Genomic DNA, 18,006 nt, shown 5'->3' on the forward strand with positions numbered 1-18,006 from the left:
ATGTGGTTTATTTCTCACCTTCTTGAGACCCCTGCTTTCTGGGACAACAAAGAATGTTTGATATGGTCTCAAAGGATTATGTCACTTACCAGTTCTGATATTGTTTGGTATTCTCATGATTACTTCTATGCTAAGATAATTGATAGATGGGGTGAGTTCTCTAATGTGCCTCTTCTTGGTACAAAAGGAGGAATCAGCTACAACCCTGTTTTAGCCAGACGTCAAATGAGGTATCCTTTGAATGACAAACCTGGTAATCTCTCAGTGGAAGGAATCTTTTTCATGAATGAGAAAGACGAGCAAAGATTGAGGAAGAGGATCGTCCATGCCTGGCACAACATCCAAAGGAAGGGTAGAGAAGAACTTGGAAAGAAGGATTGTGTAGCTAAAAAATCATATATGAAGAGGGTGACTGATAGAGCAATCAAGTTAAAGATGTCGTATCCTTCATTCTCTCCATTATCTGATACTCATGTTGATTCCATTATTTCTGTTACTCCTGCTGAAGATTTGGAAGATTCTCAAGTTACTTGTGATCAATTGAAGATTGAAAGGGATGAGTGGAAATATAAATTCCATGCTTCTGATGTAGAGAAGGTGGAATTGCTCAAACAGTTGAAGGAGAAGGATGAGTTGCTTCTTCATAAGGATGTTTTGCTACAACACCAGAAGGATGTCCCAATTGAGAAGTCCAATAAGAAGAGAAGAGTGCAAGAGGATTTATTTTCCTCTAGCATGGTACCACTACATGAGTATTCTAACATTCTTGCTACTTCAGGGGCCTAGAAAGGAGTGGTAGACAAATTGATCGAAGAGAAGGCGAAGATGCAGGAATCATATGAGTCTAAGATTAGGAAGCTCAAGAAGATGCTGCAGAGCGCTTGGACTTCATCAGATTCTAGGATTTAGTTTTTTTTCATAGATAGGAATGAGAAACTTTGTACTCAAGTTGTAATCCTTCCTATTTATTCAATAAAATAGTTATTCGGTTATTATGCTTGTGTCCCTCTTTTTGATGTTTGCAAATTGTTTACTTTCTTAAAAGTTCCTTGAAACTAAAATGATAAAAAAAACATTTGCATTGCATATCATGCATCATTTGCATCATGCAAAATAGTTCAAACTCTTGATTCAATGTGTTAATTCTAGCTTATTTAACGTCATTAGTTCCCCCACAGGAAATTTGTAATGCGTCCCACATATCTTTAGCGCTTTCTTAATGGGAAACACAATAATATTCATCAACAACAAGAGAAGATATGAGAGTATTTTGTGCTTGCCAATCGTAACCCCACTTTTTGTGATCATTATCATCCCATTGTGCTTCCGGTTTAGGTATGATGACGCCTTTTCCATCGGTCATGGTAATTTGAGTTGAACCGTTCATAATAGTGTCCCACACACCCTTATTATATGAATTGATGAGTGGACATACAAGCTTTCTAATAACCATAGTTTTCACCAGTGAAAATAGGCGCTCTATATCATATGCCTCTTTAGGTTCGCTAGCCATTATCTAATAAGTGTTTGAAGAAAAGAATGAACATGGCTCTGATACCACTTGTTAGATGACGGAGACTTATCTAGAGGGGGGGTGAATAGATCCCCAAATTTAAATTTTATTTTTAAAAAGGTTTTGAAATGTTAAAAGCTATGGGGAGCGGAAGTATCGTGTTTAGACCGAATCGGTTATTAGAACCTCATATATGCGCACAACCTTTAGTATAAAATGACAATGATACAAAAGATTAATCAATTAAATTTTTAATCAACCGTTATAATGAAATCACCTAAGCAACCAATTTCCAATGAATTCAATAGAAAAACTCAAAGTTTTATCGAACACTTGGCGTGTGATCGATTTTTTCAGATTTTCCTTTTAAGTTTGTTGATATCAAAATCCACTTACAATCTATGTGGTTGTAAGGCAATAAACAAATCAATAATATTTTTAACAATCCACGGAAAATCGTTATAAATCAATCGCTCAATCAATATGTTTAACAATTTGATAATGAAAATATAAATGCAAGAGATAAAGAGATAGAGAGAGGATATAAGGAGTTATTTAGGCAGTTCATCGATTGTCCTTGCTATGGCTACATCTGCCACCAATTTCAATTTGGAATTGAGATATCAATATTACTATGCAAAAAATTATTTACAAGAGATGTGAAGCAATCCAACCATACAAACCATATGCTTAATTTTGATCTTTGTACTTCTCTTCCTTTAATCTGAGTTTTATCAAGTCACCCTACAAACACCAATTGATTCACTGTCTCGCGCTACTCCTTTGTAAGAAACCATCATTCTTCAAAACTTTCACTCGGTCGAATCTGAATTATGGGTTGTTGTCACCCAAGATTACCAATTGATTCATCGGCTCACGCTAATCCTTTGCAAGAACCTCGCGTTCTTCAAGGCCTTTCACTCAGTCGAATCCAATTGTGCAATTCTTATCGAAAACCCCCAAATGAACACCTTGACCTTGGAGTAAAAACCCTCACGGTTTTTCCGATGAAACCCCCTATGATTCTCAACCCAAACCAACCTAAATTGATTGTTATCAACCAAGTCTAGATGGAACCTAAATAATGAATGATTATGTGTACTTTTTTGTGTGTGTATGCATAGATGCAAGGTTGAAGATGATGAGAAATCTTAGTATGCGTTTATAGTTTCATTAAAATGAAAATGATGTATGTATGATGTATTTATAGTGGTGCAAGTTGGAGGCAAAAGGGAAACCTAAAAATGTGAAAAAGAATGCAAATTAAAAAAAAACAGCAACATGTGTCGACACATGTAAGTTATGCGTCGACCTATGTAAATGCATGTGTCGACGCATATCAGTTCATGTGTCCACCTGTGTGTAACAGAGGCTACATGCTTTAAAACTGCAGCACAAGTACTTGAAATACGTATGTGTCAATATGTAGGAGCAAATTTTGAAGCATTTGTCGACGTGTGCAATATTATGTGTCAACTCATGGAAATAGACTCTACAGGCTTTAATATTGAAGCGCATGTGTCGACACATACACTTGTATTTTGAGAAAAACTTGATTTTCCACATGTGCAATTGATTTTTAAAGCTAGGTAACTAATTTTTGATGCATGATACCTTTTCCAAACATGTTATAAGTGCATTTAAATATCCCTAATGCAAAGGTACAATTAACGACTCGGAGATACTGTTCAATGTACAGAAATGCTAAAGTTTTCCTAGGTTTTGACATTCATGCAAAACATCTAATGGATAAGTGCACTCACAAGAACCACCTTCTTCGAAGCTTTCACTCGGCTGAATCCGAATTACAATGTCTTGCGAAAAAACCCCAAGTCAACATCTTGATCTTGGAGGACAAAACCTAATTGGTTTTTCCTAGTGAAACCCAAAAAGATTCTCTACCTAATTTGGAATTCAACAACCTAAATTGGACGTTATCAATCTGATTCTAGATGGAATCCAACAAGAATTATTATGTGTAATTGTTGTGTCTATGCATAGATTGTGAGATTGAAGATGAAGAGAACTCTTTGTATATTTATTATTTCATCAACTTTGAAATGATGCATGTATGAGGTATTTATATGTGTGCAAGTTTTAGGAAAAAAGAAAACTAGAGGTTTATAAAAAAATGCAAAATTTTCAAATTTTCACAACATGTGTCGACACATGTAAATTATGTGTTGACTCATTTGGACACATGTAGGCTATGAGTTGACTCATAGTGGACAGAAGTTACAGGCTTTAAAAATGAATCACATGTGTCGACTAATTCTTCGTATGTGTCGACTCATAAAAGAAAAATTTCTGCTATGTGTCGATATGAAAGTTGCATGTGTCGACACATGCATTACAGAGCTTACAAACTTTAAAATATTGTATGCACATTTGTCGAATCATAGGTTGTATATATCGACACATATATTTGATTTTTTTAAGAAAAATCGTTTTTACCAGATAGAATCATGTAGAATCTCTTCTAAACCATTTCTAAAATATTTTTATGCTTCCTAATGATAAAATGCACATCATGACTCTGATAATACCGTCCAATATACAGAAACGCTAAAATTAAAGTATCCTGTAACACCCGTATATTTTAATTTTTAATTTAAATGGAAATTTAATTAATAATTAGAATTATTGGTGATTTGTAGAATTTAATTGGAAAAGGATGGTTTACGGTGTTGGGCCATGTGTGATGTTAAGGAATGAGGGGGTGTTATGTTAGTAAAGGCCCTATTCTAATTAAAAGGTTATTTTATAAAATAATAAGGAATTGAGAATAAGAGAAAGGAATGTGAAAAGAGTTTGGAACACGAAGAACGTGAAAGAGGAGCAATGGAGGGAGAGACCAATCAAGAACTCTTGGCTAAGGTAAGGGGGGACTCTTCCGGTTAATTTCTATTATGTGATTATGGGTAATAGGATGGATTAACGTATGATTCGATTCGATTGGGCATATTGGGATTTGATATTGTTAGGTATGTTATGATTTGGGATAATTGATGAATTTGTATAGATTGTTGGTTATTGATGTGTTGTTTTGATGTATAATGATGTGTGATGAGAAATTCGATGATTATATGCCTGTCTGCTATGTCTGGAATCGTTTTTGGGTGAAAAGGATGTGAAATCGCAGAGTCTAACGCAGACCCGTAATTCTGCAAAATCGCCAGGTCGCGCCGCGAACCTCTATTTGCGCTGCGAACCGTTGGGCAGAAAACCAGGAAGTTGTGATACGCTCAGGTCGCGCCGCGTCCATGTGTTGGCGCCGCGAAGGCGTACTTATTTTCTCGTATCGCCCCGCGTGCATGAGTTGGTGCCGCGAACGTGTTTGTGTGGTTCAGGTCGCGCCGCGAACGTTGGTTGCGCCGCGTGCTGTAGCGTTAGTTATTTCATGGGAAAGTTAAATGATGTGTAACTTTCGAACCGTAGGTCTGTTTTTAGTGTCGTTTCGAGTACGATGAATCTTTTGAGATAGCCTACGTGTTTAAATGATGGAATGAGGTGTGAATCCAATTATTTTTAAATATGATTTTATTTCTTGGTGAATGATGTATTGTACATATATGTGATGAGGTGTGTTAAATACATGCTATGTTGAAATATTAATCATGTGACGATTTGTGTAATTGGATGATGTATTGTTGACATATATGATGAAATGTGACAATATAAGATGTTGTTTTGAAAACATTACGATGTGATGATTGTTGAGAATTATATGATGATGGTTGATGATTTGTGAATATTAATATGTTGTTAATATTAATATGTTAATTGTGGTGAATGTATGTGAATGATTGAATGATGCTTGGACATGTACATACTTGTTTGTGATGATATTGGTGAGATGAAATGAGACGATGTTAAGCATCGGATCGGTGATGAGATAAGTATGTGATATGTGTGCATTCATTCATAAATCATTTACATTGGATCCCGTTGATGAGTGGATCGTTGGTGGCTAATTCCCATTGTGCGGAGATTAGTAAGCAGTCATCGTGTGCCCATGGGGGTGTGAGCGATGAGGTTAGTCGTGTGCCCATGGGGGTGTGAGCGATGAGGTTAGTCGTGTGCCCATGTGGGGTGTAAGCGACTTGAAGGGCAGTATCGCAGAGAGAAGTCCTGTGAATATGATTCACGAATTTTGGTACCACATGCATAGTGTCAGTTGTGTCATATGCATTTTGTCATAACATGATTGTATGGATTTCTGTGTTGTGTTGTAGTCTATTATTGTGTGAATTGATGAATAATAGATGTGAATCTGAATATATGACAAATTGGGTGAATGATATATTATGATGTTTTGTTGCTTATGAATGCATAACATTGATTAATTGAGAATGAGACTCACCCTTACTTGTTGACAATTTTCAGATTGAGGATAGCTGCTTTCGACTTGGTGAGGATTAGCTCATAAGTCGGTTTAGTTGTTGTGTCGGTGTCATGCTCTGATAGATGTAACACTGGGGACGCGATGTTTTGAGTTTCGAATTATAACTCTATTGTTTATTTTATTTGAAGTCTGATACATTAATGATGTAATGTTGACTTGATGATTTGATTCCGCTGTGTAAACATGATTTTTATCTATGAGTTATAATTTCAGATGTTTCAGTGAATGCATGACATATGCCGAACGTGTGTTTTCTTTTATTTTTGAATTGTGACACCTTTTGCATGTTTACTCTGATTTAATTTTGTTAATTGCCGTGGGGTATTAGAGGGGTGTTACAATAGTGGTATCAGAGCAGGTCGGTCCGTCCGGCCAATTGTTGAGTCAGTTGAGTTGCGCGACAGTTGTATATTGTCGGCATTTTATTCCTTGGTACGCGACATGTGAGTGAATCACTGTAGGTACTTGGTTGTTTGTTGCAGGTGTTGGATTGAAACAAGTGGGGGAGAAGCTTCGCTTCTCGGTTATGTTTCAGTTGTAAGAAGATTGATTCAGTAGGCTGTTGTTGGCAACAGTACGAGCGTTGTTGGAGTTTGTTGTTTCCCGAATTGAAGGTGACTTGGAATTAAGACTTCATTGGGAATTGAGTTGGAATATCTTGAAGGAAGATGATTAGAGATAATTGACAGTTATTGTAAGAGAAGGAAATTGGAAATTTGCGATGTGTCAGCTCTACTGGTGTACTGCGAAGATGTCAGTTGAGTAGCCTTACGTCTCGGAAGAGATTCAGTTGCAAGTTTGCAAAGGGGATTGTTGTAGTAACGTTTTAGAAATCGCACTTCGGCGATGAGATGTGTTGCTCAAGTTATAATAATGTTTGGAAGTGAAGAGATATGATAAAGGGCTGTCTGGAATGCGATCGAATTGAAGAGAATGAGTTCTCGAGTGAGATTTTCGTAAGCGAAACGCAGGAAAATTGCTGAATAGCTGCGGAACTTCGAAAATTCATAACTGGAGTTCTGGACATCCGAATTGAGTTCCGTTTGAAGCGTCGGAAAGCTAACGAGATGAACTTTGTTATAAAAATAGTTGCAGAAGCTGTAACATATTTAATTGTGACAGGATGACGTTGGAAAGATGTGAAGTTACGGTTACTCTTGTTCTTATAACTAGACTTGTTTATTGGTACTGCACGGGATGTCAGTGCCAGTGTTGAATGGATCGAAGGAATAATTAGAAGGTTTATTGAGGAGTAATTTTAAGAATTGAATTTACCAATTGAGGAGTTTTGGATATATCGTATAGAGTGTCGCTGCATGATGTCAGTGTTGCATTTTCGGGCAATGATTGGAAAATTCATATCTTGAGTTCCGAGTGTCGGATTAATGTGCCGTTTGAACCTACAAGGAGGAGGGATTGTGTTCTAATTTATGGAAGAGTTATAAATACAGTAGAGTGACCCTATGAGGAAAGGTTCTGAAGTCGGTTATGGAAGCGTGAAACTTGTTGAATAAGAATGCCTACTACCGCGATTGTTTGAAACGACGTGGAGTAGAACCCTTGGAACCGTATTTGTGATGGCAAAGTAACGATAAGTATGAAAGAAGAATTGTAGGGAAATTCTAACATTTGTTGACGTGAGGAAGACTTTGTTGAGATTCCGAGTGGGATGATATTTGGACGTGAAGGATGTAATAGAATTTGGATTAAAACCACGAGTTATGAATGTTGTGTTGCGTAAGAAGTCTTTAAAATGTCGGTGCTAATGATGAATGAGTTGGATTTAATTAGACAATTTAGAGACTTGAGTTAGTATGTGAAGGCACTCCTAATAGTGTTAGATTGAGTATGCTAAAAGATGACTAGTTGTACTCTTGACGAGATTAGAGAAGGTCAGAAAGCTGATGTTGAGTTGATCGATAGGTTGACTTTGAATTACCAGAGTAAAGGCGGTGAATTCAGGATCGACGAAAACAATGTAATGAGGTTGAGTGATTGGATTTGTGTTCCTGATGTTTTGAGCTTCGGAAGAATATTCTAGAAGACGGACACCGTAGTGGATTATTGAACTATGATGATGTTAATGAGTTGGGTGCAAACTCGGAAATGGACACTGTTATGTAGTAACGACGGTTTATGCTTAAATATGATTTTCAACTAATATTGACAAATTTAGGACTTGATCACCCTAAATCTCTTGTTGGTAATAGATGGAATCATATAGAAGAGATAAGCTTGTTTTGTTACCTTAATGGTTTAAGATGTGATGAATACTAAGCCGTGAGAATAATCACTCACTACATTGTGTGAACTTATGAAGAAGTGAATATGAAAGAGTGCAACATGGTGGATGATGACTTAAGACGGGTAATCAGAGTCGCGCAACGAAAGTGTGATGCGGAGTAGTGTTATGAGTACTACTTGTGGCAAGTGAGGAATTAATACGTCGGAAGCCTACATAGAGAATATGTCTTGATCTATATGTTGGATTTAAATTCCAGTGGATGTAAGGATGTCGTGTCGAAGAATTATAACTCTTTTGAATAATTGCCGAGATGATGAATATGTTAATACGGTTGTACGTAGTTAACGAGTATGTATTCGGCGAAATTAAAACGAAGAGTTGATACTATATGATGCGTTAATAATTTTGTGTTGTTATTAAGGTGATATTGTAAATCCCAGATATAATGAGTAATTACACTCTATGAAGAACGAAGTGGATTTAATTCTTAAAGAAGAGTGGGATTCAGTTTGAGCTATTATGTAAGCAATGGTATATCGAGACTGATGAGTGTGATTATAACTACTTGTGCGTACTCGTTCCGATGGTGAGAATGTTTAATAGATGTAGTAACTCAGGAATTTGTTTTTGAGTGCGAGTAAGTATTACTGAGTGGTAAATTGGTCCCATGAATGATGAAGGATGATTCTTGGACGAATGAGTAAAGAGAGTCGGAATTGGGTGAAACTCAGAAATCTATTTGGTATAGATGATTATGATCAGTAATCAGAGTAGTGCGGAAAAACGGAATGTAAAGTGTTGGATAATCGATGGCTTGACTTAAGAGGAGCCAGATAATTGGAATTCAATGGTATAGGAATATGAGTATTGAGTTTCTTGAAGGAAGCGGTTGGTGAAAAGTGTAAGTATTATTTTATCGCTCAGATGGAAGAGTATGTCTAAGGTTGGTATGTTGGTAGATGGTATGCATTACTGCAGTGTTGATCAGTGTGATCATACTATAGATCGTGTAATTGTATTACTCGGCTGTTGAGCGTATTGTATAGGTTTTACCTCAATGTTCTGTTGTTGTTAACCTTTTGGAGCTATAGCGAGTGGTATACTTTTGGATAGTCAAAGGCGACGTAAGAACGGGGATTTGAATGTATGAAACATGTTTCCTGTTGGTTATGTCAGATGGATTTTGAGGATTGACCGATGGTAATGTTAATTGGGAGCTGGAGAGTCAGGTGGAGGACTCTTATACGAGCTGGTTACTTGAGGTATGTTTTCGAGGACGAAAACTCTTTTAGTGGGGGAGAGTTGTAACACCCGTATATTTTAATTTTTAATTTAAATGGAAATTTAATTAATAATTAGAATTATTGGTGATTTGTAGAATTTAATTGGAAAAGGATGGTTTACGGTGTTGGGCCATGTGTGATGTTAAGGAATGAGGGGGTGTTATGTTAGTAAAGGCCCTATTCTAATTAAAATGTTATTTTATAAAATAATAAGGAATTGAGAATAAGAGAAAGGAATGTGAAAAGAGTTTGGAACACGAAGAACGTGAAAGAGGAGCAATGGAGGGAGAGACCAATCAAGAACTCTTGGCTAAGGTAAGGGGGGACTCTTCCGGTTAATTTCTATTATGTGATTATGGGTAATAGGATGGATTAACGTATGATTCGATTCGATTGGGCATATTGGGATTTGATATTGTTAGGCATGTTATGATTTGGGATAATTGATGAATTTGTATAGATTGTTGGTTATTGATGTGTTGTTTTGATGTATAATGATGTGTGATGAGAAATTCGATGATTATATGCCTGTCTGCTATGTCTGGAATCGTTTTTGGGTGAAAAGGATGTGAAATCGCAGAGTCTAACGCAGACCCGTAATTCTGCAAAATCGCCAGGTCGCGCCGCGAACCTCTTTTTGCGCCGCAAACCGTTGGGCAGAAAACCAGGAAGTTGTGATACGCTCAGGTCGCGCCGCGTCCATGTGTTGGCGCCGCGAAGGCGTACTTATTTTCTCGTATCGCGCCGCGTGCATGAGTTGGCGCCGCAAACGTGTTTGTGTGGTTCAGGTCGCGCCGCGAACGTTGGTTGCGCCGCGTGCTGTAGCGTTAGTTATTTCATGGGAAAGTTAAATGATGTGTAACTTTCGAACCGTAGGTCTGTTTTTAGTGTCGTTTCGAGTACGATGAATCTTATGAGATAGCCTACGTGTTTAAATGATGGAATGAGGTGTGAATCCAATTATTTTTAAATATGATTTTATTTCTTGGTGAATGATGTATTGTACATATATGTGATGAGGTGTGTTAAATACATGCTATGTTGAAATATTAATCATGTGACGATTTGTGTAATTGGATGATGTATTGTTGACATATATGATGAAATGTGACAATATAAGATGTTGTTTTGAAAACATTACGATGTGATGATTGTTGAGAATTATATGATGATGATTGATGATTTGTGAATATTAATATGTTGTTAATATTAATATGTTAATTGTGGTGAATGTATGTGAATGATTGAATGATGCTTGGACATGTACATACTTGTTTGTGATGATATTGGTGAGATGAAATGAGACGATGTTAAGCATCGGATCGGTGATGAGATAAGTATGTGATATGTGTGCATTCATTCATAAATCATTTACATTGGATCCCGTTGATGAGTGGATCGTTGGTGGCTAATTCCCATTGTGCGGAGATTAGTAAGCAGTCATCGTGTGCCCATGGGGGTGTGAGCGATGAGGTTAGTCGTGTGCCCATGGGGGTGTGAGCGATGAGGTTAGTCGTGTGCCCATGTGGGGTGTAAGCGACTTGAAGGGCAGTATCGCAGAGAGAAGTCCTGTGAATGTGATTCACGAATTTTGGTACCACATGCATAGTGTCAGTTGTGTCATATGCATTTTGTCATAACATGATTGTATGGATTTCTGTGTTGTGTTGTAGTCTATTATTGTGTGAATTGATGAATAATAGATGTGAATCTGAATATATGACAAATTGGGTGAATGATATATTATGATGTTTTGTTGCTTATGAATGCATAACATTGATTAATTGAGAATGAGACTCACCCTTACTTGTTGACAATTTTCAGATTGAGGATAGCTGCTTTCGACTTGGTGAGGATTAGCTCATAAGTCGGTTTAGTTGTTGTGTCGGTGTCATGCTCTGATAGATGTAACACTGGGGACGCGATGTTTTGAGTTTCGAATTATAACTCTATTGTTTATTTTATTTGAAGTCTGATACATTAATGATGTAATGTTGACTTGATGATTTGATTCCGCTGTGTAAACATGATTTTTATCTATGAGTTATAATTTCAGATGTTTCAGTGAATGCATGACATATGCCGAACGTGTGTTTTCTTTTATTTTTGAATTGTGACACCTTTTGCATGTTTACTCTGATTTAATTTTGTTAATTGTCGTGGGGTATTAGAGGGGTGTTACATATCCTAGTTTCGACATCATGCAAAACATCTAAAGAAAAAGTGCCTCACACATCTCAGGATAAATCTTTTTTTTTTTTTAATGAAAAATAGCAATTTTGGATATGCATATCCACAAAGTGTCCTGTTGTGTTTTTTTAATTTAATATTGAGTATATTCAGAAAGGCAGACCTGATATTCATGCATCATCAATGCAATAAATATGTATATACCAACAATGTCTCAGTTGAGAAAAAATTAAAAAATAGAAAAACGATTAAAATAAAATCATAAAAATCTTAATATACAACTAAAAATCAAACTAAGTGTCTACAATTTTTTTCAAAAATAGAAAATAAATCAAATAAAATAGAAAAAAAAAAAAGAAATTTAAAGTTTTTAGGGTGGTAATCTGTATTTTGTCCAAAATAGGGGAATTTGATCCCTGATTTTTTTGGATGAAATGACACGGTAAAATTTCGATTCAAAGTCGATTTTTCAGAAAATCAATTTTTTTTACGCTAGATCGCATAAAGGCCAGAAGCACATGAACGCAAGTGGCAGAACGCAAGGATACAATTCCTATGACTTTATTTGTTAAAATCGACAGAGTCTCGACAACGGAATCAATTTTAATGAAAAATATATAGTAAATGGCTCACGGGTGTTTTCGAAGATGCATCTTCGAATTTACTTTAAAAAATTTCAAAAACATATTTTCAAACAAATTTTAAGCAAAAATTAATTTAGGTGCGTTTGAAGATACATCTCTAAAAATTTTAAAGGCAATTTCAAATTTTGAGAGATGTGAGACACATCATGAGTGAAAAAAGATATTGTCTAAAAAAACTTAAAATTATAGTTGTGTTGCCTCTTTTTAGTATTAAGTATTAACATCTATCCACTTAAGTAACACTACAACTTTCAATTGGCTAAATTAATAACAAAGTAATTTTCGAACATTTTAATTAATTTTGTAATTTACAAAAATCATGAACAGAAATGGTTCTGTATAAATGCAACTTGTGTGTTGGGATGTCAGCCTTAGAAGGTGGCATTGCTAAGTTAGTATGGAGAGATGACAAAAACTTGTAGATAAATAAAAAAAGATTTTATAATATGGGTGTGAATTTGGTGTTTTTTTTTATTAGTTAATTTGATGTCTTTATATATCTATCATATAAGAAAATTTTTGGAAAAGACATTAATGTCCTTATTATTTCTAAGCTTGACAAGTGGACGTCTTCTCCTTTTAAATTTCAATTGTTTGGTTCTCTAATCATTTCTTAGTGTTTTTCTTCTAAACTTTTCTATCAACTTATAAAATAAATTTTTGGTTTTTATCTTGGTAACCACATCCATTTTTTTAACTTCACACTCTTCATTTCAAATCACGCTTGGTTAGACCATTTACAATGGGGGTGTTGAAAAAATTATTCAATAGTTGAATGAGGTGTTTAATGTGATGTGGATTAATTGGTGTTGAAAAGATTCAACATGTTGAATGAGAAAAAAGTGGGGCCACATGCAACACTTTACACAATTTTATTGGTTGTTGTGATTATTTAGATTTTATTTTCTTTTAATCATTTAAAATTAATTATTTCATAGTAAATAAATTTTTTATTTATTTTTATTTTTATCAAAATTCATTATTTTTTTCCTCTATAAATAGAGACTTGGTTCATTTGATTTGGACTCATAAAAAAAAATTCACTTTTTTCTCTCAATTTTTTTTCTATTTAGCCTTAAAAAAATCATTGTTTAAAAAATAACTATTTTTACATCTCTTATTTATTACTTGCAAGAAAAAAAATTAAGAATAGAAAATTAGAAAATATAAATAAATTATTAAATTTAAAAAAAAAAGTTTAAATATTAATTATTTTAATTTAATTTTAATTGATAATAGATATTAATATATAATCATAAAAACAAAACTTTAAAAGAAAATAAGAATATGATGTGGGGTAGGGTGTTGAATTTTATTAAACAAAACCATTGTAGTGAAAAAAAATTGAATAGGTGTTGAATTATTAGGTGGAAGAGAGAGAAGATGATGTGGAAGATAAAAAGTGAAAAAGTAGGGTGTTGAATAATGTAACCATTGTACATAGTCTTATAACTTCTACTTCTTTCTCCCTCCTTCCCTATTATTTTTTTTATAATATTAAATATTTAAATATTATTTTTCATCCATAATATTTTTATTATGTTTTTTTAATTACAACATTTTAGGATAAGAAAATATTTTATTATGTTTTTTAATTGTGAAATTTGATAAGAAAATGGATAAGGAAGTATAGGGTAACGTGTTAGAAAATAGTGGGTTTGTGTGTGAGAGAAATTTGTTAAATAAACTTTTTTATCACGATAAAACATGTATGATGCATTATTTCTAATGTAGTAAAAAAAATATTTATATACGGGAAAAAATACATTATTATTTTAAATATTTTTATATACGACAATAACTTTATTATTGATTCAAATATTTTTATAAATAATGTTAAAACAAAAATAATATTTATAAACGGGGTAAAACATATTGTTTATTAAAATATTTTCATATACAAAAAAGTATTATTGTTATAAGCGGTGACAACTTAACTATTAATTCAAATATTGAATAATTTTTCACACTAAATGGGAACCCAAAGTTACTAATCACAATATTGCATATTAACAGAAACCTGAAGTTATTGATGGTTTGTATTGAATATTAACGGAAACATGAAGTTACTTATCACAATATTGAATATTAACGGGAATCTGAAGTTACTGATTAAAATATTGAATATTAACGGGAATATGAAGTTACTAATCAAAATAGTGAATATTAACAGGAACATGAAGTTACTGATCACGATATTGGATATTAATGGGAACTTGAAGTTACTGATCACAATATTGCATATTAACAAGAACCTGAAGTTATTGATTATTTGTATTGAATATTAACGGGAACATGAAGTTACTGATCACAATATTGAATTTTAACGAGAACCTGAAGTTACTAATTAAAATATTAAATATTAACTAAAACATGAAATTATTGATCAAAATAGTGAATATTAACGGGAACATGAAGTTACTGATCACAATATTGCATATTAACACGAGCATGAAGTTAATGATTATTTGTATTGAATATTAACGGGAACATGAAGTTACTGATCACAATACTGAATATTAACGGAAACCTCAAGTTACTGATTAAAATATTGAATATTAAAGTGAACATGAAGTTACTGATCAAAATAGTGAATATTAACGGGAACATGAAGTTACTGATCACAATATTGAATATTAACGGGAACCTGAAGTTACTGATTAAAATATTGAATATTAACGGAAACATGAAGTTACTGATCACACAATATTGAATATTAACAGGAACCTGAAGTTACTGATTCAAATATTGAATATTAACGGGAACATGAAGTTACTGATCACAATATTGAATATTAACAGGAACCAAAAGTTACTGATTAAAATATTGAATATTAACGGGAACATGAAGTTACTGATTAAAATATTGAATATTAACGGAAACATGAAGTTCCTGATCAAAATGTTAATTACTTTTAATATACATTTTTTCTATTAAAAATATACATCTGAAACAAATGCGCGTCCCGTACCAGAACTCGTGCGAACGCACGAGTTTGTTACTAGTTTTTATATATATATATATAGTTAAATCTTATAAGTGAATTAATGTAAGGTTTTGAGATTGACGTCCCAACATAGGACGTGGCTTACACGATCATTACACATGCGTCTAAGATTCATTCAACAAGTAGCCTTCCTCTTTCAAACACACTTCACTTATCACCTAATTATCTCTCTCTCTCTCTAATAAAAGACGAGCTGGATTCTCCGAAGAACCCAGAAGATGGATAATATCCTATGCGATGAACTCTTGCAAGAAATCTTCCTAAAACTCCCATCTTCTTCTTCCTCTTCAATCTCCCTTGTTTCAAAGCGATGGCTTCATCTCTACCGTTCATCTAAACTCACCCTTTCCCTTCGTTTCAACAACCCTCATCATCATCATCACTTTTTCTCTTTCATCTCTCTCCTCAATCAACACCCTTCTCTCTCTTCTCTCTCTCTCCTCCTTCTTTCATCTTCCACCACCACCACCCCAACAACAACAACAACAACAACAACAACATCCCTTCTTCTCTCTGCTATTTCCTCTTGTTCTTCTTCCTCCAAACTCCTCTCTCTCAATTTCTCGCCTGCTCCTGTTCCTCTCTCCTCCATCGTTTCTCTCTCAAACTCTTGTACCCGATTGAGGTCTCTTTCTATTACTCTTTCAAAACCTATTTTTCTCGATTGGGTTTTGTTTTTTCCTTGTTTAAAACAACTCTCAATTGTTTTCTCTTATGACGACGATCATCATGACGATCATGACGATGATGCCTGTTGTTCTGAGGAGGTGAATGGCCTTTTTGATAAGGAACTGAGTTTGGAAACTATTTGTTTCGAGGGTATCCGTAGAGATGAAATGGGAATTGGTTGGATTTGGAAGAGATGCAAAAGCCTTAAGAATCTGAAGCTTCTAAGTTGCCAAGGAATTGGTAGTTCTTACGCATCTTTTGTTCACTGTTTGCAGGGTATTCAACAAATTGAGCTTAAAACTTGTAGGACTGTGGTTGATGAAGTTCTCTCGGAAATTGCTAGACATTGTATCTCATTGGAATCACTTTTGGTTCATGATGGTGGTAGCAGACAGAGTTTGCTACAATTTTTTTCAAGTTGCACCTCTAATTATTTGCGTAAACTTGATTTTCGTTTGCCTATGGACCTTCAAAACAATCATCTTTTTGTTATGGCTATGAACTTCCGAGGCCTTTCGAGTCTTAGGCTTCAAAGTTGTTGTTTTGTTACTGGTGAAGGGCTAAAGGCTCTTGGTATGGCAGTGAGTAATGGTCTTGAAGAATTGGCACTCATAAACTGTGATGTGGTTGAAAGGGAGAAAGGATTGCTTGCAACTTTGGGTCAACATTTGAGGCAATTGAGGAAACTAGATTTGTCTCATAATGAACTGTTGTTTGATAAAGATTTCATTTCGATGTTGGTTTCTTGCATTCATTTGGTTGATTTGAAGGTGAGAGGCTGTAAAGGACTCACTAGTGTGGCTCTAGTTTCTATGCTTAGGAGCTGCAAGAGACTTGAAAATGTTGATATTATGCTCTGTTTGGGGATACAATCCGATGCTATTGAACTATTTGTGAAGAATTGTTCAAGTTTGACAAGATTGGAAGTTGAGGGTAGTAAGCTCTCTGATGCTGCAAAAATCTGGGCATCGGATAAATTTATTGAAATTGTGTAAAACAAATTTGTTGTATCATTTGTATTTATGTTCCAAGTATACCATCGAAACTGTGGTTAATAATGCTGCTGCGAAGACGTATAAATGGTTTAGGTTGCTGACCCAATGTGTATGTTAATTCTGATATTTGAAATAAAGAGGTATACATTTCAATCTCATTGGTGTAATTTATTCTTGGATTATCAAGTTATTATGTTCACTCAATATTCAATTAAGTTATTAGGTATTACTCTCACCTTATTTATAATTAAAAAAGACAATATATATTATAAGTAGTTGAAAGGTCCATCACATATAAATCAAATTTCAAACCATAATCTATCATATAAAATAAGTATACTATAAGAAAAGTATATGCCCTTGAAATATCATAATTGTCCTGCTTTGCTCACCAATGCGGATGTCTTCGTAAATTTTTATTAGTTTCTAGCTTGGGAAATACTATTTGTTTGGAATAAGAGAAATATTATTCTTACACCCAACATTTACACCAATACTTACACCAAACACTGTTCACTGTATTTATACGGTGAACAATATTTTTTAAAATAAAATAATAATGTTTATAAAAGTATTTTTTATTTTTAAAATTACGGACGACACTGTTCATGTATAGACGTGCATTAACGAACTTCATTAGTGCATTAATCAAGTTTTTACACTATATTAACCAAGTTTGATGACTGCTAAAAATTATTTTTAATACCTGAATGTTGCATTAACCAACTTCATTACTGCATTAACCAAGTTTGGTGACTGCTAAAAATTATTTTTAATACCTGGATGTTGCAATAACCAACTTCATTACTGCATTAACCAAGTTTTTACACTGCATTAACCAAATTTGAGTAATGCTATTCTTACACCCATGAACAGTACTTTACAGTAGTCATCAAATTTGGTTAATGCAGTGTAAAAACTTGGTTAATGCAATAATGAAGTTTGTTAATGCAATATTCAAGTATTAATAATAATTTTTAGCAGTCATCAAACTTGGTTAATGCAGTGTAAAAACTTAGTTAATGCAGTAATGAAGTTGGTTAATGCACGTCCGT

General features: G+C 34.2%; 2 protein-coding genes across 2 annotated transcripts; both read left to right on the top strand.

Moving 5' to 3' along the window:
• Positions 1 to 786, top strand: LOC131613464 (uncharacterized). The gene has a single exon (XM_058885133.1). The coding sequence runs from the start codon at positions 1 to 3 to the stop codon at positions 784 to 786; it is 786 nt and encodes a 261-aa protein (XP_058741116.1).
• A 14,594-nt stretch (positions 787 to 15,380) lies between these two features.
• On the top strand, positions 15,381 to 17,166 carry LOC131611391 (F-box protein At5g51370-like). Its single transcript, XM_058883423.1, has one exon. The coding sequence runs from the start codon at positions 15,506 to 15,508 to the stop codon at positions 16,949 to 16,951; it is 1,446 nt and encodes a 481-aa protein (XP_058739406.1). The 5' UTR covers positions 15,381 to 15,505; the 3' UTR covers positions 16,952 to 17,166.
• The last annotated feature ends 840 nt before the right edge of the window (positions 17,167 to 18,006 follow it).

This window comes from Vicia villosa, linkage group LG6, assembly GCF_029867415.1.
Source record: "Vicia villosa cultivar HV-30 ecotype Madison, WI linkage group LG6, Vvil1.0, whole genome shotgun sequence".
Lineage (NCBI taxonomy): Eukaryota > Viridiplantae > Streptophyta > Magnoliopsida > Fabales > Fabaceae > Vicia > Vicia villosa.